Source organism: Agelaius tricolor, unplaced genomic scaffold (assembly GCF_023055355.1).
Source record: "Agelaius tricolor isolate 1412-34295 unplaced genomic scaffold, bAgeTri1.0.p SCAF_8, whole genome shotgun sequence".
NCBI classification, from domain to species: domain Eukaryota; kingdom Metazoa; phylum Chordata; class Aves; order Passeriformes; family Icteridae; genus Agelaius; species Agelaius tricolor.
The window spans coordinates 6,993,036-7,018,514 of record NW_027269268.1 but is presented as its reverse complement, the minus strand read 5'-3'; the positions used below and the strand labels follow the sequence as shown (position 1 = coordinate 7,018,514).

The 25,479-nt window shown below is 42.1% G+C and overlaps 1 protein-coding gene across 3 annotated transcripts in view; it reads left to right on the top strand.

Annotated features, from left to right (window-relative positions):
* SMAD1 (SMAD family member 1) overlaps positions 1-25,479 on the top strand; it is a 43,669-nt gene that overhangs the window by 250 nt on the left and 17,940 nt on the right. The window contains exons 1-2 of one of the 3 annotated variants that reach the window (XM_071431498.1): positions 81-203; positions 20,237-20,860. In XM_071431498.1, coding sequence (XP_071287599.1) covers positions 20,461-20,860 — 400 coding nt within the window. In that variant the 5' untranslated portion in view covers positions 81-203; positions 20,237-20,460. Of the gene's footprint in view, positions 1-80; positions 208-20,236; positions 20,861-25,479 lie in introns of those variants that run through there. The other 2 variants (XM_071431499.1, XM_071431497.1) reach the window with 2 other exon arrangements.

The window sequence follows — 25,479 nt, the reverse complement described above, 5'->3', positions numbered from 1 at the left end:
CCGCTCACTGCCCCCGGGGCCGGGCGGCTGTGCCCGCGCATCCTCTCCTCCTCCTCCTCCTCCTCCTCCCCGCTCCTTGCCCGCGCTGCCCGGCGGTCCCCGGCGGCGGGAGCGGCTCCGGGCAGCGCTGCGCTCCCGCTCTCCTCCCGGCATGATGGCGTCCCTGCGGCGGCCCGGCGGGCACCGCTCCCGGCTCCAACTTGGTGGGTAGGTGCCGCGCCGGGCCCGGCGGGCGGAGAGCCCTTCCCTGCCGGGAAGCCGCCGTCCTGCGGCTCCTCCCCGGCCCCGGCCCCAGCGTGGCCCGCGGGGACGCGGCGGAGCCCCGGCGGCCGGGCAGGGGCCGCCTTTGTGTGTGCGGGAACAGCCCTTCGCCTCCCGCCTCGGCCCGGCCGCGTCCCTCTCCCTCTAATTTATCTGCTTTCTTCTTTTTTCCCCCTTCCTTTCTTTCCGCAGCCCCTTCCCCTCCTGGTTTTTTTTTTCCTCCCCTCCCCTTCTTTCTTCTTTAATGACAAATCTGTGCTTAGAGGTCAAGGAAAGTTCACTTTTTTTTTTTCTCTTCCCTGTTAGAGGGTTTGGATACTTGAGATTTTCCCCCTCTTCGTATAGTTGCTTCATATACTCGTACAGCCAAATAACCTTATCCTGAATATAGATCTTTAAAGCTTATTAAAATTTACTGGCGTGGAAATATTCAGTCATGCGTTCGAAACGATCTGGGCCAAATGCTGACTTTTTTTTTTTTTTTTTTTTTTTTTTAATATAAACTGAAGTCAGAGCGAGTTCTGACCGAGCAGGGTTGCTGTGATTGCTCTTTTGTTAGTAGATCAATCTGAAAAAGGTACGTGGTCCGACCTTACAGTTTGCTTTTACAGTATCTGGATAACAACAGCTTATTCTGAAAATTAATCGTTATTTTGATGTATTTTAGGATAACATGATGCTCACTGCATGTCTATAGTTTTATTTGGGGAAGTATTTTCAACAGAGGTTAATAAAAACAGTATTGTTAGAGCCAGATGGGGAGGAGTAAAAGTAGATGTGTATTTCAGATCTAGGCAAATGGAAAAGCTCATTGCCTGAAACATGTCAGTGTTTAATGGATGTCAGTGTTCAAAGATACTGCACCTTAAAACTAACATGCTTCTTAGGAAAGAGCTGTCATAGCTGATAGTTTGAATCTGTTTTGCACACAGAGGGGAAGTCAGAAAAAGAAAACTTGTTTAAAATTTTTTCTTACGATAGTTATATGTATTTTTAAGCAGCATTGAGGAGTAAGAATTAAAACTGTAGCTTACCCAGCCCATGGAGAACACTTTTCTTTGCAGGTGTGTGTCTGTAATTCTTCATGTGGCTGACTGCATGCAGCTTGTCATGTTAAACAATAGGAACAAATCATGTGAGGGAACCTAAGTTTGGCTTATTTTTTTCTTTTACTTGTGAGTAATGACTTGGCTGAATTATGAGATCTGAGTTTTTTAGTTGCAGCTGATTAATACTTAATTTCCCCCTTAAACCAGAGAGCAGTGCTGTGAAGCTTTTTCAAGGTTCTCATTGGATCGTAGTGCAGGTTTTGAGTGCTCACTTCTCTGTTGTGACTGGAAGAACATCAGTATGAAAATGAGAGCATTCTGGCCCTTTTTGGAGTCCTTGCTGTGGTCTTAGGGCTGAAGTCTTGCAATTTACTTCAGACTGTAAGTAGGCACTTGAGAGAAATTTCCCTTGATTTGGGTGATCCAGAAGGCTTCCACAGCTATGAGAAATGATCAGTTCAAGGCATGATCAGGTTACCCTAAGGGTAAGGATTTGTCCTTGCATCTGTTTTGACCCCATTACCATTGGGTATGTAATCAAATACATTTTTTCCTACTCTGTTCTGTTCAACTTGCTTTTTTGTGTACCCTTGAAGATGTGACAATCTGATACATTTAAGAGAAGTGACTGAGTAAACAGATGGAGATCTTTCTGTTTTCATATAAATAGTAACTATCAAATCAAATATTTGAAAACTGATGAGTTTGATGTTTGCTTTTCCTCTGTAGTTTGAAAACAGAAGTAAAGAGTTGAACATGAAGAAAAACAATACAAAGGTTAATAAAAGTGCTACATGTGTTTCTGAGTACTGGGAAATTATTCAGATGAAACCATGATTTTGTTTGCTTGCTATAAAGATTTAAATTTTAAAAATGAAGGGGTTAAGACTGTTTTGGTTTGGGTTTTTTTTTTATATTAAAGCATGAATGCACTGGTTATTATATATTGCCAGTATTCTGCTCTGTGCAGCCCAAGCTGTGTGCGTAAAATATCATTTGAGTAGTCTTACAGGCCTAATGGAGGCATCATCTCAGCTTTATAAATAATGTAAGTTGTGTATAATGTGGAGTCCCCAGAGACTGCAGAGAAAGCATCATTACCAGCCTTTTCAACCTGCTGGAGATCTTAAATTGATTTACAGCACTGAACTGGTGCAAAATGATACATCAGGATGACACAGGGTCAACCTGTAAAAGTCTATGATGTGAGCCTGTTAGTTCAGTCATCATAATTAAAGCATATTATGAGGGCAGCGAAGCAAGTGTCTGTGACATGTCCCATTGTGCTTCAGCTACAGCTGCTTGAAGAATCAGATAGAGCGAGCACCGTGTGTATTATTTAAGTTAGGCAAAGAGTAGTTGGAATTAAAGTTGGTGGCCCTGTGAAGAGTAAAAGCTGAACCAGTTTAGGTTGACTCTCAACCTCTTCCTTGCAGTCTTTAGGAGCTGAAATAGATGAAGGCACGTGCAGCTATGGGATGGATGAGTGGGGAAGTGGTTGAGTGAATCTCTGAAATTTATACATCCTTTTTTTAAAGGATCAGCTAGACTTTACCTGCAGACTGTGCTATCAGATAGCAAAGGAACAATTGGCAAACAAGCCAATTGTTTGGATTTTTGCCCCCTAGTATTTCTATCCTACTGAAGTTTCTACTTGCCTGTTGAAACATTCCTGAAGATCTGAGCTCTTGTATAAGACAGAGCATTTTAGTCATTTCTTGAGCTGTATGGCCAAACTTCTAGAGCAGAGACTATAATTTTGAATATGAGTTGGCATAGGTCACTTTTCTTAGTGAAGACAACTGAGGCTTCAGATTCGTGTTTTCCTCTAACAGCCCTAGAAAACAGCATGCCACAGGTAGTAAAATGTTTGCTAAGTACTCAGCATCTTAGGTCTTGCTGTTTCTGCTGCTAAAATCACTCTGATGTGTTTGGGGAAAAGTCCTGCAAAAACAACTTTTTTTTTCTTCTTTCTGCTAGTCTGTGCTGCTTGGGGATTTGAGAGTTTTGCATTTGTTAGTGTTTAAACCAGCTCCTCATACCTTAAACGGTGTGAGTTTTTAATCTCCTGAGGTTCTCCCAGCCCAGAAAGAAACATACCTTATTTTTAGTCATAAATATAAGTAAAAAAAATAATTTTGAGGCATGCAAGTGGAGCAAACAAAATAAAAGGTCAAAATAAGTGGTAAGAGATTTATTAGTCTCCAGGTTCAGCTGCACCTCAAGAGTATGTGCTTTAGCTAAGGTGCATTTCGAGTGGCAGATAAAAGAATTAAAGCTCACTTTGGAGTGCTGTGGCTTTTAAAATGTGGATGTGGAGCTGTCTTCTGCTGTGTCAGTGCAGATGAAGAAACTACAATATAGGAGAGTGAGCCATAAAATCTGTGAAAATGAAAGTCAGATTGCACAAATTGCTTTATGGTTGATGAAGTGATCTTACCGGTGTGTGGGGCTTTTGTTTTTTGTTGGTTTTGTTTCTGGTTTTTTTTTAATTTCTGGTTTAGGTTTTCATGACAAACTCACTCAGTTTTGCTTTCAGAGTGGGGAAAGATCTGTTCTGTCCATAAAAACTCACTGTTTTTCCCTGTAGTAAGAGCAGACTAACGTTATTCCACTGGCCTTTCTTCTGTGCATAGTAAAAAACTGAATGCATACCAGTCCTAATAATTAAAAGATGATATGCAGTTCCTAGAAGTTTTCCTTTGAAATGTACTGAGTGGAAAATTTGAGTTTAAAATACAAACCTCAGCTTGGCAAGCGAGGTTTGAAATGCTGGTGACTTACAGGCTCATCTACACAGGCATCTTGCAATTCTCAAGCTGTAGAACAGCACAGAGAAATTTTATATTAGAATGGAGGGTTTTGCTTGGAGTGGGAAGAAAGTTATTGTAAATTGATATTTTTAAAGTTTTAGTGCTGCATCCCCGCAGTCTGAGGTATAACTATTTCCATTAGAATGTTGCTACTCTTCAAGATTTGAAATAACCAGAGAAAATGTTTGATTGGGCCTTCTGTGGAGGGCTTTACAGAGGGTGGGTTCAGGGGTGAGGACACCCTTGGCTAATGGCTGCCACAAAGATCCCTATCCTTCTCCTCAGACAAATGGTAATTTGCATTGCAGAAGCTTTTCGGGTTGCTGTGTATTTGAGTGGGAAATGCCCCACGTGGTTTTTAACGGGATGGAGAAGGCAGACGTTTCATAAATTGTGCTGATTTCAAGGAATGAAGCCATGTTCTAGAATGACCCCAGATCATACAGGATTCTTTCCCTGCATCCATTTGTCACCTGCATGTGCTGGCACTGGAAGTTCCTCCCAGTTTAATGGGAACAAAGGTTGAGCACAGTCCTCCTGATTAGACTGTGAGGTCAAGTGTTCCATGAATGAAACTCCAAACTCCGTCGAGCTGTGGGGATGGGTCCATTGGTGTTATTTTTTTATTTTGGGAAAGGTGGAAGGATGTGTCGGGAGCTGTGGCAGTGGGATTGCTCTGGTGGAAGGGTTGTGGGGCTGTAGTGCCATCATTAGATCCCAAAGGGTTTTCTGCAAGCAGGGATTGCTTGCCTCAGTTGTACTCTCCTGGTGACTGCTGTCTTGGGAGACTGTAGAAGCTGAGTGTAGATCAAGAGTTGAAGCTTTTTTCTTCCTGTCTCTAGACTTTCCAGTGTAGGGAAGCTGACCAGTAGAGCTGTTCTGGACACTTGCACAATTTGGTTGTTCTAACATAATTCTGTAATTGTTCTGGACTACGTCACTTTTATTTCAATATGTGTTATCCACTCGGGAAGTGATATTAGAACAGATGTCACCAGTCTCTCCCATTTGGTTCTTCCCTCATCCTTTCTCCAGCATGCACAGGCAAAGTCTAGAGTACAAGGAGGAAAACAAATTATTTTTAAACATGTCTTTATATAAGTCATTATATTTAGGCACTGTTCAAAGCAGTATCATCCAAACCCAACTATTATGTTGTGTTGGCATGTAAGCAAATGATTAATGTGGTTCACCAGTGATTTCTGAAGCGTTATTTCATATTTCTGTACTTATAAAGGGAACACTCTTCCCAACATGGCAGCAGATGAGACTGTCTAAGCCAGTGTAGACAGTCTGAATTATAGCACTTAATGGTATTCAGAAGTATATCACTTGTTGCATGTTTTTGTCATTAAAACTACTAAAATGCCAATCCACATCAAAGTGATCTATGGGCTATCAATCCAATATTGGGTAACTTGAAAATAAGATACCCATTAAAATTTTTTGTAGTGCTGAAGTGATTATAGACAGAATCATGAGAGTTTTCACTGTTTCCTTGTGTTTTTCACCAGCAGGGGTGTAAGAATCTCATCTGCCCTCCAGTTTTGACTGATGGACTTGCTTCCTTCAGTACTTGGATCTTGTTTGAGGGGAAGGTGAAAATATAGATTTCAGCTCAGTACAGATTTCATCCCTGAGTAGAACTTGGATTTCAGGGTTTGCAGCATTACAGAGTTTCTTCTCCAGAAGTGGCAAGACTGATGTACATGTTTAAGGGCATATCTAAGTAGATGAAAGCAAAAAAAGCATATGTGCACACACTTGACACTTCTGTAGCAGCTTGAGAAGTTTCCCATGAATTCAGAGAATCTTGTATGTTCAGATTGATTGGTGCATGCAGTGACCACAGCTGATGATACCTCTACTTGGTTTTCTTTCTCACTTTGTTCCAACACTGCAAACTGGTATCTTGTTCTTCTGTGTTGACATGAAAGATTAAATTATTGAGATTATTTTTCTTGTAAATAATTTCAGACTTGTGATTTCAAGCAATTTAAGGCATTGAAAATAATATCAGCATTCTGTCTGAATGTAGCATGTTGAAACCAGGGCATGAGACTCTTCAAGATATTTTTAGTCTTACAATGGTGTGTATATAGGATCCTTCAAGTGGATAGGCATGCTGTATATGTGTGTGCACAAATGAATACCTAAAACAATATCACTGCTGTTGAAAGTTAAATTGTTTGGATCAGATAAAGGTAGGCTACACCTATATATAGTTGAGAAGAGACTGTAAATTTATCGAGGTCTGTGTATGTAATAACTATTTATATATAAATACTTAAATGCTGTTTAAATGCTTGAAATCAGTTTCAATTAAAGATGAAGTAAATAACTGGAGAATCATGTTGCAACAAATTGTGGCTTCCCCTTAAATGTGTTCCTAAGGGTGATAGGAGGAGGAAACATCTGCTGTTTGGTCAGATGCTGTTAATGAGCTGTGTATTTGACTACATTCTGCCAGTGTATTTCACCTTTGTATCTGTTAGGTTTCGTTTGAATATTGATATGGGAGGAATTAATCAAGTGCCCTTGTTGTCTTACATGCATCTTACTTTGTAAAGACTTTGATTCAACTGATCTGTTGAGGGAAAAATATGTAGCTTGTAACTGGACATATTTTCTGTGGCAGGGGAGAGAGGGCTCCCAAAATTTTGCCAAGATTAACATGTTAATATGTGTAAGAGTGAGCATGGAAGGTGATGTGGAACTGATATCTCCTAGTCTTTCAGTTGATGGTTTAAATCTCTGGGGTGTTCCTGTGATTTATCCAGAATTATATCCTGAAGAACAGCAAAAAATATATGGGTTGGGTTTTTTTTGTTCTTTGTTGTTTTTTAACTCCTTGTCCTTTTCTTTCCAGCCCTCCCAAGATGTTGTAAAACAAACTCTGCTAGTGGTTTGGTAGGACAGAATAGTTGGCAGAACACCCTTGCTCACTGTTGGCCAGTTGTCTTTTTTCCAAGGTTTTCCAAGCTGTCTTACATGAAGCAAGAAATTTACTTTCAAGTTAGGCCACACACTAGCACCTGCTTAGTAGTGGAGATTCTGCTCCCAGGTCCTGAGAAGTTACTAAAACTGGCTCATCAATAAAACACTGTCCTGTTTCTTTTGGTACCTAAATGCTCTGGTGTGAAATTTGACATATTTTTATGGTTTCTGGGCTGAAATATACCTTGGGGAAGGTAGGTTTGGATTTTTTTAATCTAGGAATTTTAATCTAGGAAGGGCTTTATTTAGGTTAGTAAAACTACAAACTACAAGATGATTTTTTTTTTCTGTTGGCTTAATTCCAGGTGTAATAAAATAATCCATCCTGCCTTTGCAGATGGGCTGGCAGGCAAACAGGATGTGAACATGGCAGGGCTTAATCATGGTTGCTTAAGGTATCTGATGCTATAGTGATGAGCATGGGATGGGAACCTCTGTAGATCAGAATCTTCCAGTAACTCACAAGGAGTGAAAAATGGGGTGGAAAAGTGGCTTCTTACCAGGGCTGTATGTGAAGCAAGGTGACAGTGATGAGGATTTGTGTTGTAATTGAACAGGGCCATACATGAAGCCAAACTTCAAGGGTACAAGCATGAAGGGAGGAAGAGTGAGGCAATTCAGAAGGCTTCTGAATTCTCTGAAGTGGTCAAAATCAGGGAGAAAGCAGCTTTCTTGTGTGTCTGCCTGTGCACAGAGCTCAGTCCCTACCTCAGTGTAGTAGCCCTTGATGTGATGGTGTAGTTGTGCCAAGGCAAGTGGAGTTCTACCCAGCTTTCTCAAACCAGTTGCTTTTCTGAAGTGTGACCAAGTTAATTGGTCACACTTGAACCACAATTGGTGGTTGTTTTGGGAGTTTCACAGAATCACAGTATGGTTGAAGTTGGAAGGGACCTCTGGAGCTCATCTGGTCCAGCCCCCTGCTCAATCATGGCCATAGAGGTTGCCCAGGACCATATCTGGATGACTTCTGTTTTTCCAGTTGTGTGACAACTGCTCTATTGTTTTGTACCAACAGTGAATAAAGTAGATTTGAAATTTATTTCAACTTCAAAGGACCTGCCAACATGTACATGATGGCTTTAGGGATTGCTACATGCATAATGCCATTACACTGGTTAATTTCAAATGTGTGGTAGTATTCCAGGAATCCCAAACACATCTAAAGCATGTGCTTGCTTCCCTGTACAGGGAGGGAAGAGGGAGATGGGAGGGACAGAGACCCAACTTGAGTGGCTTTACTGAGGTCTTACCATGAGTCTCCAACATTCAAGACCAGAATTTCATCTCCCTTCACACAGTCTCTTGCTCTTTGCTCTTGTCAGACACTTCTTTTTCTTTTTATCACCAAGAAGATAGATGGATGGATAGATGGATGGATAGATGGATGGATGGATGGATAGATAGATAGATAGATAGATAGATAGAACATTCCTCGGTTATGTCATCATCTTAGTTCTGCTAATTACCTGGTGAATGCAGTGATGAAGTATACTAATCTGAAAAATGTGAATTTTGACCTTGCTGAATGTCTTGGAAAAGCTGACTTACATATAGGTTGCCATCTTGACTGTTGCAGTTTCCTGTTCTGCATTTTTGCCTGCTGCTGGTTTTACAGTCTGACATATTTAATAACAGGCCCTTTATTATCCATGCTAGCTAGTGTCAGTGTTAAGTGCTTTCTCTTGGATGTAGTAGCCAAAGGAAAAGTCTTTGTCTTTATTAGCTTAAAACTTAGGCTAATGCAACTATAGTTTCTGTAATGTGTCGTAATATATTTCATGTGGAAAATATTTTATGAATGCTCTTGGGTTAGAACTCTGCAGTGTGTGGTATTTTTGGATAGATGGATATGAAATTGCTCTTTTTTTCCCCAAGTTTGCTCTGTAGTTACTAGAGCAGAAGGCTCTAGTGTGTGTGGTGTTTTTGGAGAGATGGATATGAAATTGCTCTTTTTTCCCCTGTTTTGCTGTAGTTACTAGAGCAGAAGGCAGTGGCAGTAGAGGGGGGTTGAATTGCTTGCTGGAGTGTTTGGTTATTCAGAACCAGCCAAGGCAGGGCTCCTTGCTCTGGGGATGAGAGCAGGTTTTGCAAATCAGCTGAGGTACTTGTGTCTGAGTTTGAGCTCATCTTTGACCTGGATATCACTTAAAATTTGAGGGTGGCAGCTCCCTGAGATGGAAAGAACTCTTATGAGCTGGGTTTCTCTTAGTCCCAGGCATGAATTTCTTTGTGTAGGCTGCCTGGGTGACTTTGGTGCTCTGAGCTGATCCTGCAGAAGGTGTTTTTTGGTTTATATTGGTTCTGCCAGGTTAGGAGGGTGAACTGACTGGCAGGTAGAGGGGAAGTTGTGTTGCAGTATCAAGGCTGGCACAAGGGAGTCGAGGGAAACCTTTTCTCTCTGGGTGGGAGCGAGCCCTTGGGGCTGCTCATTGGCTTGTAGACCTGTGACCTTGCTGGCCCAAGGCAGCTGCTGGAGGTAGCCAGTCACAGGCAGTGCTGTAGCACTCCCAGATGAAGACTTCCTTAAAGTGCTTGCCAAGGAAAGGTCTAATTTACAGGGGTTTTTTCCCAGATACTTATGTTGGTGATTAGAGAGACTTGGCTGCCAGCAGTGACGTCAGCCACAGAGCCCCCGTGTAGCTGTATTGGCAGGAAAAGGACAGTGATGAATGGTGCACTATCTTTTATGGGGGGTGAGGGAGGACCCATGGAGAGCAACACTTCAGCAAGCTTTCCTGGGCAAGTGTTGTTTTGCTAGTGTGAACTGCAAGCTGTCTTAGAGATGTTTTTCTAGTTTAATGCAACTGCATGAGCAGAACACATCTAGTGCATGTCCTGTGTGAGACAGGACAAGTGTTTTCCCTCAGGAGGAAAAGAATGTCCAAGTTTAACTTCTTGGTAGTAGAAACTTTATTTTCCTCTTTAGAGGATGAAATAACTTGAAACAATTGGCAAACTGGGTACAGTTAGCAGCATTATCAAGAAATCAGAGAAAAGGCAAATACTAAATCCACTAAAAACCGTTCTGTATAGGCAGATTGGTGTTACCAGAAATCACTACCAGTGATGACAGTTGGGACACCTGAAGCTGATCTGTGCTGTGAGCCAGTGCAGTGTTTGCAGCTTTCCTGGGTTCTGCACCACTGCATAAATCACTTTCAAATTTTTGGCTTTCGATCCACTTTTCTCAAAAGAAATTTGGAAAGCATTTGTTTTGGTGCTATATGATAAATGTCTTTAAAAGCCCTTACTCATTTTTGTTCCTTGCATCTTTGTAGTATATTTCTTAACTTTAAGGAATTAGACTATCTACAGATTTAATATACAAACTGTAGGTATTTCCCTAGTAGCAGGAGCTACTACTTTTCCCAGTGCTGGAATGAGGTACTCACTGAATTCCCTTGTAGCCTTCTGCTGTGCTGGGGAAGTCTCCAGAACATGGGAATCTGACTGTAACATCTTTCTCATTTTTATCTCTGGCTTGGCTAGGCTTCTTTGTAGAAAGCATCGGCATAAATGCTCCAGGGCTGTTTACTGCATTTGACTGGATAGCTGTTCCCTTTGCCCTTCTCCCCACCAGTTTATCAGGAATGACTCTTGCTCATGGTCAGACCCAACACATCTCCTGTGGTTTGGGAGCAGGGAGCAGTTGACAAGTGGCAGTGCTGGTGACAGGCTGCTTTGGCTCAAGTCTGATATTCCTGATGTTTTCTGTCACACCTTTGCCTACTTTCTTGCTTTCACTGATTTGGGACATGAGGACTCTCAATCTTCCAGGCCAGCCAGAAGTCAGGGTTGTTTGAGCCTAAAGGCTTCTTACAGTGGGAGCTGGGGAGTGCTGGTTTCAGCCCCAGAATTAAAGACATCTATGGAATAGCTAAAAGCCAAGGAGTCTGAAATCTTTGTGTGTTCTTTCCTTGCAGTAGCTTGTAGCCTAGAAGTAAGTAGTCTTGGCAAGCGACTTTGGAACTTGGAGTTCCTCTGTCCATCCTCAGTACCAGGCCAGCTGTGACTGTTTGTTCAGTAGCAGGCAGCAGTGGAAAATTTGGAAGCGTTGTGGCTGTTGTAAGCTAGCCTGCTGCTGACCTTGCAGAGCATGGGGTGTTTGGAAAATGCTGTGTTTTGGTGTCTCAGCTGTAAGAGACTTGCAGCTTTGCAAAACCTGACTTTTGAAACTTCAAACTGGTCTCAAAAAATTACACTGGGGTGATTAATAGGTTGTCTTATTGCCATATGCAGAATCATACAGGCTCTGTTAAGAAGAAAAGCTTGCAGATAAGGGAAGAGTACTGAGTAATTCTTTATGTGGCTTGGTTCCTCTTCCAAAAGTCATGAAAAGCTTACAGATAACCAGGGAGTCAGACAGATTACAGCCCTTTTCTCCTGTTGTAAAACCTCTGTATTCCCAGTAAGCAGTGTAGGAGGATATCTCCCACTTCCTTTCAGGCTATGCTGTTCCCGACTGCTGCATTAACTATCAGCTCCTATCTGTGGGTTGAAGCCTTTGTACAGAATGCTCCAAAGCCTTGATCTCAGGAATATGAGAAAACAGTTTGACGTGAGATTCTGCAGATGTTCTGGCACAGGGCTGTGACAGCTGCTTTTGCCTCATCCCACAGTTTTTTAGATCTTTCTGACTCCTCCTGAATGTCTGCACCCTTGTTTTGCCCTTTTGGGAGGGGAAAGGTGTGTCTGTGACTTCTGGGTCTATCTTTGGTGTAGACACACTCAGAGTTGTACCTCAACTGCTGGTAAAGGCTGCAATCAACCCTTTATGTGTGTTTGTGGGTGTATTTTGAATTTTTTTAACCCAGAGTGTCCTTGACTTGGTCTCAAGAGGATCCCTGATTTGTACTCGCCTGTAAGTCATAAACTTTAAAGAGTTTAATTGTCTTGTGTGGAAGCTGAAGGGGCATCTATAAACACTGTGATCTTCCATTTATAAAGGGTCTGTGACTTAGGATGGCTTGATAAATACCTAGGAGCTATCAGGGAGTATTTGCTGATGGAGTTGTGCTCCTCAGTGTCCTGAGGACCTGGAGCACACTGGACTTTGTGTCATTTGGAGTCCAGTCCTGGTTTTCAGTGGGCCACTCGTGTCATGCTGTAATTAAATAATGTTTGATTGGATGGTGGAAGTCTGGCAAATATTGGTGTTTGTGTCTGAGTTGTATAAACTTGGTTTGGAAAGCTTTGTCATCTTTAAACACTTTCTCTGTCTAGAATGGTAGTTGTGAATTGCAGGGCACTTGATGAAATTCAGCATGGACATTTTAAAGACATGAAGAAGGTACAGTGTTTTAAAGGTTGTTTAAAGGCAAAAAAATAGCTCTTTAATTTTTACAGATAAGGCAAAAACCAGGAAAGCTGGAAGAATCGTTTAAAATGAGGAAAGCTGGAGGAAACCTTTAAAAAAGTAAAGAAAGCATGCAATCTCATGAAATGCACTGAAATGTCGTCAGGGTTGGCAAACTGACTATTCTTATTTAAGGTGCATAAATGGTGGATGGAGGACTAATTTGTGGAAAGATTTATTTAATTTAACAGCATTGCTTTTTTGGTTTAATTTTCATCAGTTTGTTCTGTTTTGCTGAGACTTGACCCAATAACTCTGTTATTGGTGAATAAGTAATTTTTCTTCTCAGTTTTTCTCATCTTTTGATTTGGTGAAGGATTCTGCTTTAAAGCTGGGGATCTTGAGCTGTAATTTAACATCTTTACTTAATCTCTGATAAATGAGCTCTGGGTCACAGTCTTTAGAAGTGGTTTAATGCAGCTGATGTAACTGTATTGGTGCAGGCTCTTGGTGAAATGAATCATTTGTAGGAGCAGTGGCTTGCCTCAGCTGACCATAACTGGAGTGCATTTAGTGGGGTTCCCCTCCTTAAAATATACCCTGTTGGAGCACTGCTCTGGCTGGGGCTCACAAACCCCTTTTTAAATTCATGCAGTCTGTGCTAGACTGTCCTATTCTCTGAAGACAAAGCACATCTTGCATTTTATGAGCTTCAGTCAAAAATTTTGATGCCTGAGTGGTGATGGGCATTTTTCTTTCTTTTTTGTTTTAAAGGTTTTCCTTTATGCTGCAGATGTATGTTTTAACTGCCTAAAAAAACCCCTGAAAGTGACATGTCAGTAAATTTTCTGCATCTCACCTGTGAAGGAAGTTCCTCCCGCCCTGTGCTGATGAATTGGAGGGAAATGCTTTTTTCAGCTGATAAAAAGAAATAAAATTCCGTGCCCTTCCCAAAGGAGGAATTCAACAATTGGACAAGTGATGTGGGACCATGTGTTGGTTTGTAAAAGGATATAGTTTGTAAAGATGTTTCCTTTGATGCCTGTGATGAATATGGATGTGTTTCCCTTGGAGAGGGTTTTGATTAAATTATGCAATTAGAGCTGACCAGACAGATCTAAATATAGGAAGAGGTTTCAGTTATCCTGCCTTTGTGTGTATTAACACACCCACGCAGATGTGTGTTTGTTATTGTTGTAAACAACACCTGTTTTCTAAAGACAGTTTAAAAAGTCAGGAAAGGGAATGGTCTTTGTGGAAAAAGGGAGTTATACAGGAGTTTTATGATGAAAGGGGGAAAACAAAATCAGTTTTCCCCAGATTTTTCACCCTTAAGAAAAGGTCTTCTAACTTACTTTGATAGGTGGGTGTTCACAAAGCCATGGCCAGTGCTGCAGACTGGTCTTAGAGGTTCTCCTGCATTTTTCAGGATTTGGTCTGTGTCATCTAACAATGCTGACTGAGATCCTTGGCTGCTTGTGTAGTCCTGAGTGCTCTTCGTGTCCTGGTGGGACAATGTGTGGAGTTTAAGTACAACACAGCACAAATGAAATGGATGAACCTGCCCCAAAGATGCACAATGAAATACCCACTGTGATGGCTGGTAATTCATAATGTCTCTTGCCAACTGTTTCTTTGGATATGTTTTTCTTTTGAAGGTCTTGTCATAGTTTGAGGATTTCTTTAAGAGACCTTTAGCTTGGAGACAGTGAAGAATGAAGAGTCTCTTCCTGCATAGCATTTAGGGGAAAAAAACCCACCTTATGAACACTATTCTGGCAAGTTTTGTGATTCACAGCCTTGTATTCATCATATAGGTTATTTTAGTGAAGTTCATATTTTGCAATCCCATTTGTGCCAGAGTTTTGACTGAATCATCAAGTTGCAGTTCCTTCCTGACCTTGGTTAAAGTACTAGGCTGCGGTTTTAGAGATAATCTTTGAAAGCACATCCGATTCAGTCCGGCTGCTCGCCGACACCAGAAGGGATTTGTGCACACCTGGGTGGATGTTTTGATCTATCCTACTTGTACTAGCCCTGCTGTGCACCAGGCTTACCCAGCTTCCTGAACAACCATCTTGGCAAACTTGGTTTTAGTTCTTTCCTGTAGTCTTGGCGATATAAAATATATATAAAATAAGCACGGCAAGGAGACCAGCAGGAGGCAAAGGAAGAGCTGGTGTTTTGTGACTTTGTGGAATCTCACATGCACCTGAATGCAAGAATGAGTAAAATTCAGCAGTGTGTTTCTCATCTCTGGTGAAAAAGACAGGATTTGAGGATCTGGTGATCACTTAAGAGGCTGAATAGTGTTAGTGTTTTTTGTAAACATGGTGGAGATAAAACATATGAAGGATATGGTGTTTATGTTTGTTTTCATGAGTATGGTTTTCAGTAGGTCAAAACAGTTGCAAAGGTATTGGGAAGAACTGTTCTAAACCAGGACAAGGGCAGATCTAATTGCTGATGTATGTCTGTTAGAACTGGGAAAGAACCTTTGCCATGTTCTTTTCTCACAATGATATACTTGCTTAGAAAGACTTCTGTGCTATTTTAGTTACATTGGAACACAGGATTCGGTATCTCATGTCTATAGAAAGTGGGTATTTTTTCTGGGGAAGCAATAGCAAAGTCACCGTAAATCTGGCAAATCTGACAAATCTAGTACCTTCAAATCCAGAAAACCTGCAGGAATTTGCTGTTATCTTACTCCTGTAATCATGATAGTTGAGACTTCAAGGGCAAGGAGCAGTACCTTGTCTGCCAGAAGCCAAGTGGGGAGGTGTGTGGAAGAAAAGCTGTGGCTCACTGTAGAAACTGGCCCAACAATGTGTTCTTGGTTTGAACTTTGGGGAGCACTGGGAAGAGGCTGTCAGATCCTGATAATATAAGGTTATCCCTTCATGCTCTGGACTAACAGGGCAATGGGCTTTTTGGGTTTTTGTTGCCTCTTGCCCTCCACTGGTAAGTCCTACATTGCCCCTGCAGTTTCATTTTGCTCTCCCCCCGCCTGCTGAACTAAAGGGTGTTTGTGGGTATCTGGCAGGATTTTCCCTGAGGGCTGTACTGTGATACATGGGAGATTTTCTTGGAAGGGCAGTGCCTCGGCCAAATAGCTCGAGGGATGGCTCAAGAGGAGTTCTGACAGAGTGGGTATTTTGGGCTGTAACAGAGGTTACTTCACAGGACAGGCTGCAGATACCCATCCTCCTGGCTCTTGCTGGGTCCAGATCAGGAAAAACCTCCCATCCTGGCCCTTGCTGGGTCCAGGTCAGGAAAAACTCTGCCTACTCTGTTAGGTACGATGAGGTGTTTTCAACACCAGTGTGTTCCTCTTTCCTTGAATGATATGTTGTATATCAGAACACAGGATCACATATTTCAGTGTTTTTTTGAATTCTTTGTGCCATGCCAAGAGAACATAAAAGAGTTAATTTTTTTCCTTTTTCTTCTTGTCGTTTTCCAAAGCTACAAAGGAAGCCAAGTCAGGTTGTCAGCTCTCTAATGAGTTCTACAGCACTCTGATGTGCTTTCTTTTTGCATGTGTGTTGTAATGTTACTGAGGTTTCTACTAGATTTAGTGCATTTTTCCAAGCTGAGCAAGATCTGATCTTCTGCCATAAGAAGGTGCAAAGAAAGAATTTGTTGACTAAAAGAAGGCTAATTCAGCAGAAGACTCCGGACTCTTCTGTTTCACAAATGACATTGCTTGAAGAAAGAAATTGAAACTTTTTGCTACTTGCTCCAAGAATAGGGAGCTAGATTAAGTTAGTGCGCAGTATGTTGTTACACATTCTAGCATTGCAGCTGCTTAGACTTCATGCCTTTTAGTAATACATGGAAACTGTATTTATTCCTGCTGGAATAAAGAGGCAGCTCCCTGCCTTCTATGCCAAAATCTGTTTGGGTTTGTTTCTTTTTTAAAAAAGGTCTAAATATTGTACTGATTACATGAGTTGCTGGAAATATGTGTCTCTCAGAGAGGGTGAATGACTAAATATTTTTAAAGAAGCAAATTAAAATCTCTCTGCTTATTATTTCTTTATAGTGTTACTAAGTAATGGATGCTGGGAAGAGGTATGTTGACTAAGATAAATTGGATTTTTAAAATGTAGTCATAGACTAGACAGTTTTCACTATTAACAATTATTCTCACTGTGGTTCCTGCCCATTTTTATGTCTAACTGTGCTAAGCATATATTAAAAATATTTAATAGGATCCTTTTTACCTGCATCACTGAGCCTGTAATACAAATAATGAAATTGGTAGAAGAGTTAGAGTAATTTCTTGTTTGCCTGAAACTTGGGCTAGAAGTTGTTTTCCTCCCCCATCCACCCCTCTGGGAGAGGATCATCTAATTGTCCAAACCCTTTCTCCACCCATCAAAAACAGTCATTTATGCAAAGTGGGACAGTTTCCTATGGGATCTCCTGTGGGAATTTGAAAGCACTCTCACTGAATATTTTAATGTCTGCTTCATGTTGCTGATGGAGTAACTATCTTTTCTTTGAGGGCTAGAAAAATAGGACTTCACTCTTAGGCATTTTGCCTAAATATGTTTGTTTAAATACAAGGCTGGCTGGACAGATATATATAAAAATATAATGCTTACTTATTTTTTTATAGGCTGCATACAGGTTTGTGTGTTAATCCAAAAATTACAAAAAAAGACAACAGCAGTGAAGGAAGACAAATAAAACAACATCAGGATTTGAAAGGAGTTTGTTGATTCTAACACATGCATCAGCAGACAGAACACATAGTAAAAAGTGCATGGGTTTGGAAGTGTAGAGAGTGTCTGATAAGTGGGTAACAACTCAATTTCCTTTAAACTGATGCCAGATGCCTTTTGGAGAGTGTTCTGTTGTTTGGCCCAGGTTTCTGTTTCATCCCTACCTCGTGAATAAACAGACCCTTCCAGGGCTGGTGGTCACTTAACTGTTGGAAATACTAACTCCCACTTTCCCAGAAGGGCACGTGGATTTGGGGAACAAACACACAGACTGTGTCATCTGCTGACTCGTGGTTTAATCTTTATTTTGCACTTCCAGCTGATAAGACCACTTTGTGCAGAAGTAATACAGGAAATGATGCAGTGCAGAAACCAAGAGTGGCAGAAAGGGAAATGGAATGTACTGGCAAGGGCTCAGCCCTGCAGACAAGCTCTCTGCTTCTTGGAAACAAAAATCTCCACATACATTGTGGTTTGGGTTTTATTTGTTTGGTTTTGTTGTTGTTTTTTTTCTTTGTCTGTTTGTTTGTTTTTTGGGTTTTTTTAGGTTAATATTGGTTTTGGAGCTTAGAGAAAGTAGCGTACAGCAGCCTGTGAGTTTTGTCCCCCTTCCCTTATCTTGCTGCTTGTTCAGGGCTTGGGGTGTGCTTTGGCTTTGTTTTGGAGGCAGGACTTGAGCAGGAATCCCTGGCTGGAGGCTGGTGCCCAGCTGGGTCCTGCTGAGCTGCGTTATTCCCAAGCTCACCTCCAAGCACTGTGCCTAATGCTGTTCCTCCTGCTCCCAGCAGCTGTTGCCACAGAGATGCCACCGTAGCTTTGATGGTGAGGGTGAAACTTGTTTTGGAGTGCATGATTGTGGGAGTGGAATATGTGTGTGCTGCAGGATTTGATCCAAAGACTTCAGAGAATCTGTTCCTTTGGTCTGACTGCTTGGGGCTGCATCCGAGCGTCATCTTAGTCTGTGCAGAGCCCGTGTAGTAGCCCGTGTTAGGGCTGGATTTTCAGGCACTGATATGAGCACACAGTCTTAAGAGACAGGACTTTTCCTTTTTCACAGCAAGTAGCTGGGTGAAAAATGGGTCAGGCCTGGGTAGAACCACATCTGCAAACATTACTGATGTTGAATGAAGCTCGGGTCAAAATGTAGACTTTGTACTTCCTCCTTTATTAGAGCTTCAACTCAAGCCTTTTAAATCTCTTCTGTTTAATTCAAATGGAAGTGCTTTACTTGATAAACTACTGGAACTTGTAACTTTTGTGTGTGGAAATTGTATCTTTTGTTTGAAAAGCGCAGAAAAAAAGATACATAGAATATTGATTGAGATACAGACTATATATGAATTGGGAACAACTCAGTTACAAACATTTAAAGCACATGCACTGGGGTTCTGGTAATTCAGTTCTTAAATTAGCACAGCATTTTAATGGAGCACTTTACAGTGCATGTAAGGATAAAGTATACCTGGAGTACAGTCAGTGACAGTAATGGAGTTTCAGTTCATTTAACAGTATAGCACATGCCCACGTAACAAAACAAATTCTTAAATTTGCCCCAGGCTCATGCAAATCTTTCCTTGCATGGACATTATTATTTCAAATCCACTTCTTAGCATAAAAGAAATGTACCAGTTTGAAGTGTAGGTAGATGTGGCCTGTGTCTTAGTCCATAATCATTATTCCCATAAATGTAGTTTCTGCAGTCAGCCTAGTAAAACTGAACCTCTGCAATTAGGTAACTGTTCTAGTGACAAGTTAATTTGAATAAAGTAGATGGTTTTCAGCTTAAAATTCTTCAAATGTAGTGGAATACTATGAAACCATTGCAGTGTATGACAGTCAAGAGGGTAAGTGTGCCATAGCATTTGCAGTTTTCAGGTCTACAATCTTGGTATAGCTGTGAATTCCTGTCTGACGTGGGTGTGCTGACACCTTCTATTCTCTGTGTCCATAGATTGCTGGTTGGTTGGGTGTTTTTTGTGTTGTTCTGATGGCAACAAAAACATTCATATCCTTTTCCCCTTCCCCCTTCCTCTGCAACCTGTTGGTATCCAGTCCAGGATATGTTTCCTGTCTTGTCTGTCTATTTGAAAATCAGTGGTGTGGTGCTCTTTGTCTCATTTTCCACCCCCTGCCAGTCCTGGGTCTCTTCTGTTTCCCTTGCCAGAGCCTTTTGCCTGCTTCCATCCTGGACAAGGACAAAACACTGTTGGGACTCCTGCAGATGTGGCATTCCTCCCCCTCTTGACCCATCTCTTCAGTCCCATTCCTTGTCTCCCAGCTTGAGGACAACTGTGCTGTCTAAAATCCTCTTACGACTTCCTTGTCCTTCCCACCCCTTCATGAGTCCTTGAGTATATCAGGCAGACATTGCAGCACGAAGGGTCAGTGGATAATCAGTGAGGTTCATGATAGCTTTCCCTTATGGGCTGCTCAGGAGCTCTGAGGGCTCTTGGGTGGGGTGGGCAGATGCAGTTTCGCAGTTTTCTTTCTCATGTGAGTGAGTGAAGGACAAGATCTTTCTAGTTTCACTTTTTTTTTTTTTTTTTAATTTGTTCCTCAAGTAGGTGAAACTGAACTGGTTTGTTTTTGGGTTTTTTTCAGATTTGAGTTATGCTCAGGTCTAGTGCAGTGATTTTTGAACTTCATGCCTGGCAGTTTTAGAGAGCTGGGCAGCACATTGCTGTTGAAGAATATTGCTTCCAGCTGCTCTCTAAAATAAATAATAAAAAAAGCACTAGTGATCCTGCACTGTTTCCTTGGGATGTTTTGCTGCTTAAGGTTGCAACAGCTGACAGGCAGATTGTAGCACCCCTCACACTTAATAGTGAAAAATTTAAACTAAGAGACTGTTTTAGGCTAGATTTTACATTTCTAATATAGGGACGTACTGGGTTCAGCAGGAGGTCCTGCTGCTTAAATTTTCATCAGATGTGCCTTGTGTCCAGTCCTGGAAGTTGTCAGCATTTGTTGTTGTTTTGTTGTTAGTTGTTTTTTTGATCACACCACTCTTCTGGGTTGAGGTGGGGGATATTTTTAACTGCTAAAGGTAAAATCCTTTTTTTCCTTCTTTCTGATACTCTCCTTTAGGTTGTCAACCAGAAGGATTTAGAATAATGAGAAGGTTGTGACCATCACGGGGGGATGTCAGCGCTGCCTTCCTGGGACTGGAGGATCGAAAAGGAGAAAGGACCAGAACTGTTTGATCCAGGCTGTTTTTGACTGCTGACTCAATCTGCTGTACCCTGGTGGTGGTGGAAGAACAGGGCAGTTGTTCCTGCTTGGTTCTGTGGTATCACCACGGCAGGGTCACCATGAATGTAACAAGTTTATTCTCCTTCACCAGCCCAGCAGTGAAGAGGCTGTTGGGCTGGAAGCAAGGGGATGAAGAAGAGAAGTGGGCAGAGAAAGCTGTTGACGCATTAGTGAAAAAACTGAAGAAGAAAAAAGGTGCTATGGAGGAGCTGGAGAAAGCACTAAGCTGTCCTGGCCAGCCCAGCAACTGTGTCACAATCCCTCGTTCCCTGGACGGCCGGCTCCAGGTGTCGCACCGGAAGGGGCTCCCGCACGTCATCTACTGCAGAGTGTGGCGCTGGCCCGACCTGCAGAGCCACCACGAACTGAAACCTCTGGAATGCTGCGAGTTCCCCTTTGGGTCAAAGCAGAAGGAGGTTTGCATCAATCCCTACCACTACAAGCGGGTGGAAAGTCCTGGTAGGTTCTTCCTTGTTTGTACCTTTACACCTTATCTGAGCAATGCAAAGTGTGGCAATTAATTATGTGACTCATCGGCTTAAATAAGCAAAAGTGGCTGTTTGCACATGTCAGATTCTTCCTCTGCAGTTTATCTGGATGTAAGCATTAATTAGCAGTTCTCCCTTTCACAGGGATGAATGCTGCACTTGTGCAAATGTTTTAGCACTACACAGAGGTAGTCTTAGTATGTGTCTCAGGCTGCTGGGCCTGGTATCATCTGGGAATGTTGGTACCCACTATCCCTCTGTTAATTTGTTGTTTACTCAACTGTGCAGATCTGTGATTTTGTATGAAGCGTTGCAGGCTAACATAAATGATTTATTTGCATTATCTGTGCTTGAAAACCATTCTGACTCACAGCAGGAGTAATACTGCTAGTATTAGTAGTAGTATTTTGAAATTATTATTTCAATTTATCAGTTTCTTCAGAAAATAATATTGTTTATAGTGTCTCTCACAATTGTTGCCTTTTAAAAAGATTCTGAGTTTAGACAGCAGGTTATAATCCTCTCATTTTGAACTTTGATAGCACTGTTTGATTGTATGTGAAATTCTACTGCCAGCTGTTCTGCAAACACAGTTTGCTTACCTGTTACCCACTGCCTCACTTCTTTTCTTAAGGTGCCACCCATCCTCTGTCCAGTCTCCTCTTCAAGGGCCAAGCCTCTTTTGATAACTCCGTGCTTAATTTCACTCATGCAAGTTTATTATCAGGGAATACTTGCAGGGACTAAGATGAGCTGTGCTTGGATGTGTCATCACTAGTCTCCAGCTGTTTGTGAGGGTGTACAGCTGCAGAAATGCACTGCAGGCATGGGTGGACTTCCCTGGTTTAAGTGTGGGAAGTCCATGAGTGTTAGCCATTTCACAAACTCTGCAGCTGTCTGTAGACTGGCAAGGATACACAGAACCATGATGGAAATGAGGTTGTTGCAAGATTGTTTTGCTGTGGATGGAAATTGCATTTGTCTTGGATCTGCAATGCACAGTGCATATCTTGATGTTAAATATTTCCCTTTGCTGTGTTAGTATTAACTTGGAAATCATGTGAATGGCAGATGCAATACCCATAATGTATGTATTTACACAGCAGCAGCTTGAACAAAGGAACTCAGCTCTGGAAAAATTTAAAATTAAAAAAAAATCTCAGCAATTTCATGTTAAGTACAAGAGGGATAATAAAATAGTAATGTATTTCTACTGCTAGTTGTGTGCATATGTCTGGGTTGGTTGCTTGCATTCAGTATTCCAAAATACTGAAAATGAAGATTCCTGAAACACCTCTCTTTCAGGATATCAGACTGAACAACAGTTGGGCTCTTACTGTAATGCCAGATTACGTGTTCTAACTCACTTTGCTTTAGTATTGAAAACAACTACTGAGTTTGAGAACATTCTCATCTGGACCATTCATGTCACATTTAAAACCAGATGTTTGTAAATATCGTGTCACTTCACAGAGTCACAGAATCACTTAGGTTGGGAAAGATCTCTGAGATCATTGAGTCCAATCTTTGACCAGACACAACCATGTCAACCAGAGCATGGCACTCCACATCCAGTCTTTCCTTAAACACCTTCAGGGATGGTGACTCCATCAGCTCCCTGATCATCCTTTCTGTTGAAGGAATTCTTCCTAATACCCAACCTAAACCTCCGCTGGTGCAGCTGGGGACTCTGTCCATATTCTGTGTTTACTTCAATGAGTTATGCAAGACAGAAGAAAACTTTCAAAAGATATCTAACTAAAATGTACATTTTTGGCTGGGTACGTAATGTAGGAGGGGTTTGTGTTTGGTCAGATACAGATTGTTTTGAGGGATGCTGCTGAGTGGGAAAACAGCTTTTGGAAACGGGGTAGCTGAACTCCCATTTGGCATGGAGAGCTGTGCTCTATAACTTCTGACTTCTTTTTTCCTGTCCCTTTCTTGTTCTTGCTGTCCTCCAAACATGATCTTCATCTTCATTTTGTGACAGTCACTCCCAAATTCTGCTAACCATTTTTTCCCATTTTTGCCTGGACATTAAAACACCATTATTGTCACATAAGTGCTTACGCTTTGAGATTAATGGGTAGTGGGAATTCATGCATGAGTCACCACTTACAACAATCTATGGACTCAAGCAGATATCAAGGTTTGTGTTTCCCAGAAGGCTTAGACATGTGTTTTCTCTTGACAAAGCAAAATTGGAAACTCAGATTGTGTATGATACATGGTTTGTGTGCAAGGTACATCTTGAAGCTCTGGCTCTGCTTGGCAGCGTGGTCTCTGTGTTTAACTGTTTTGTGCAGAACCAGTTACTGGAGATCTGTAGGGTATGATCCGTGCATGGGATGGCATCTATCCCTTCATTCCTCTGCTGATTGTTGTGTGATTTGTTTCAGTGTTGTGCAAGGTTTGAGGAATGGATTAGTGGTAAATCCTCAACTATGTAAAGTAAGGTAGTGCTCTTTGTTGGGAAGTCAGTGCTGTGGATACATCTCAATTTCCACAGTGCCAGAGGCATGAATGGATTTTCTACCTTGACACCTTATTCCATCCTCACTGTTTAGCTTGTGAAGATAAGCTTGGAAAGCATGAGAACTGGCATTCTGTGGTGTGTCTGCCAGCTACAAAGCTACACCTGAACCCAAGTGAGATTTTTCTGTTAGGCAGCCTGGATAGGAACAGGTTGTAAACAGTGAGAGGAGGCAGAAAACTATCAGCAGTCTCATGGAGGGAATCTCCCAGTGTCCCTGCACAGGAGGGGAGTGTGGCATCTGGCAGGCACATGGGTGTGACATGATAGCACCATGCTGATGCCTGACCTGACCAGGAGGCTCTGCACAGGCACAGGGGCCTGTGGTGTGTCAATCAAGAGAACTAAAGTCACAGAAAATTGCTTTTGGGCACTTGGCAAGCTCAGTGCCCTCAGTGCGCTCACGTGGGCACAACAGCGTGGGGACCCAGGGTGGAGGTGAGGAAGGGGGGCCCTCCTGTGACACTGTGACACTCTTCCAGCCTGGAAGCAGGGAGCTGATGGAGCTGTGCTCTGTGGTGGGGTGCATGGGCTGCTCCTGCTCCTTGTGTTGTGCCAGCCCACAGTTCCCTTGTGCTGAACCAGATCACAGGCACTTGTCCTCTCCCTGCTGTGTTATCTTCCAGGCTGATCAGGGCAGCACAGGGGCTTTGTTCTGGCTGCAGGAACATCTGTACCAACACAGCCCTGTGGAGAACATCTGGGAAGGAGTGGAGGTGGAGGGACATGAGAGGAGAAAGTAGAGACTTATTGCTGGGAGTGGGAACGCAGCCTTGCACTTTGAGTGCCAGGGGGAAATACCTGCTTGAGATGGGTTAAAGTAGCTCACTGCTGCTGTTCCCTAGTCTGTTGTGTGCAGAATTATTTCTGGAGCAGGGTAGTTAATGGCTGTCAGATTTCTCCCTTGGCAAGGCAAAGCTTTTAATTAAGGAGGGCAAGGTCTGAATTTGATGCCTCTTAAAAATTGGCACACTTAGCTGAACTGATGCTTGCTTGGCTGAATCTGCTGCTTCTCCTTAGTTTTATTTTTTGGTTTAGAGATACCTGTTGGGATTATCCTTAACTATGATCAAGACTTGCTGAATAATTAGGTGTACTGCGTACACAGAGTCTGGGAGGAAAACCCTGACACAATGTTTCTCATCCCTCTGAAAATGCCACAAATGACCTCTCAGGGTTTGCTGGAGCATGTGTCCCTCCTGAGACACTTCCTTCCACTCTCTTATTCCTCAGGTTTCTGTGGAGATACAGCCTCTGCTGCCTCTGTCCTCAGTTATGGCAATGGGACCAGATGAAAGCTGTCATTCAGGATTTTAGGGGAAAAAAGGGCCTGGATCCTGTTTCTTCTAAGAGCAAAACAAAAGGAATGGAGTATGGAACAGGGAGGATGAAGAGGTGTGTAAATTGCCACCACTATTAAAAATAATAATAATAAGTCACACCTCTAATGTGGCTTTAGGGGAGGAGGTTTGGTTCTTTTGCCTTAGCTAAAGGGGAAGGAAGGAAGATGAAGAAACTGAATTTTTAATTTTCTTAAAGTGCTAGTGAGCACTAGCTCTCCTCCATTCTGATGCAGATTTGTGTTTGCCTCTATTGTGTTTGCCCCATCATCCTGCTAGGTTCTGACTTTATAATATGTTACCAAGGAGGCAGAAGAGAAATTAACTTTGTTTTCATGTTTAACATGTGGAAGTGGTTGAAGGTGCAGTGTTTCTGTAGATGGCTATCCCCCATTTTTTTTTTTTTGCAATTACCAATAAAACTTAGCTAAAAAGGGCTGAATGGTTTTCCTCTGTTAAGCTTCTCTTCTTCAGAGAGCTGGCTTTACAAAGCTGATGGTGCCAATGTTCCAGCCAAACTGGGGGCAAGCAGTGGTGGCTTTTTGGTAATGCAGACAAATGGAGTCTCATAACAGTTGAATTTTCACAGCTAAAAACTGTGATGTTACTTTCAATTATAACCATGAAAGTGTGTTTCTGCTTCAGCAAGCTTGTTGCTGGCCAGAAACATTTTACCTGTATGTACAGCTGCTTTTTGCCCCAAGAGCAGGCCAGGTC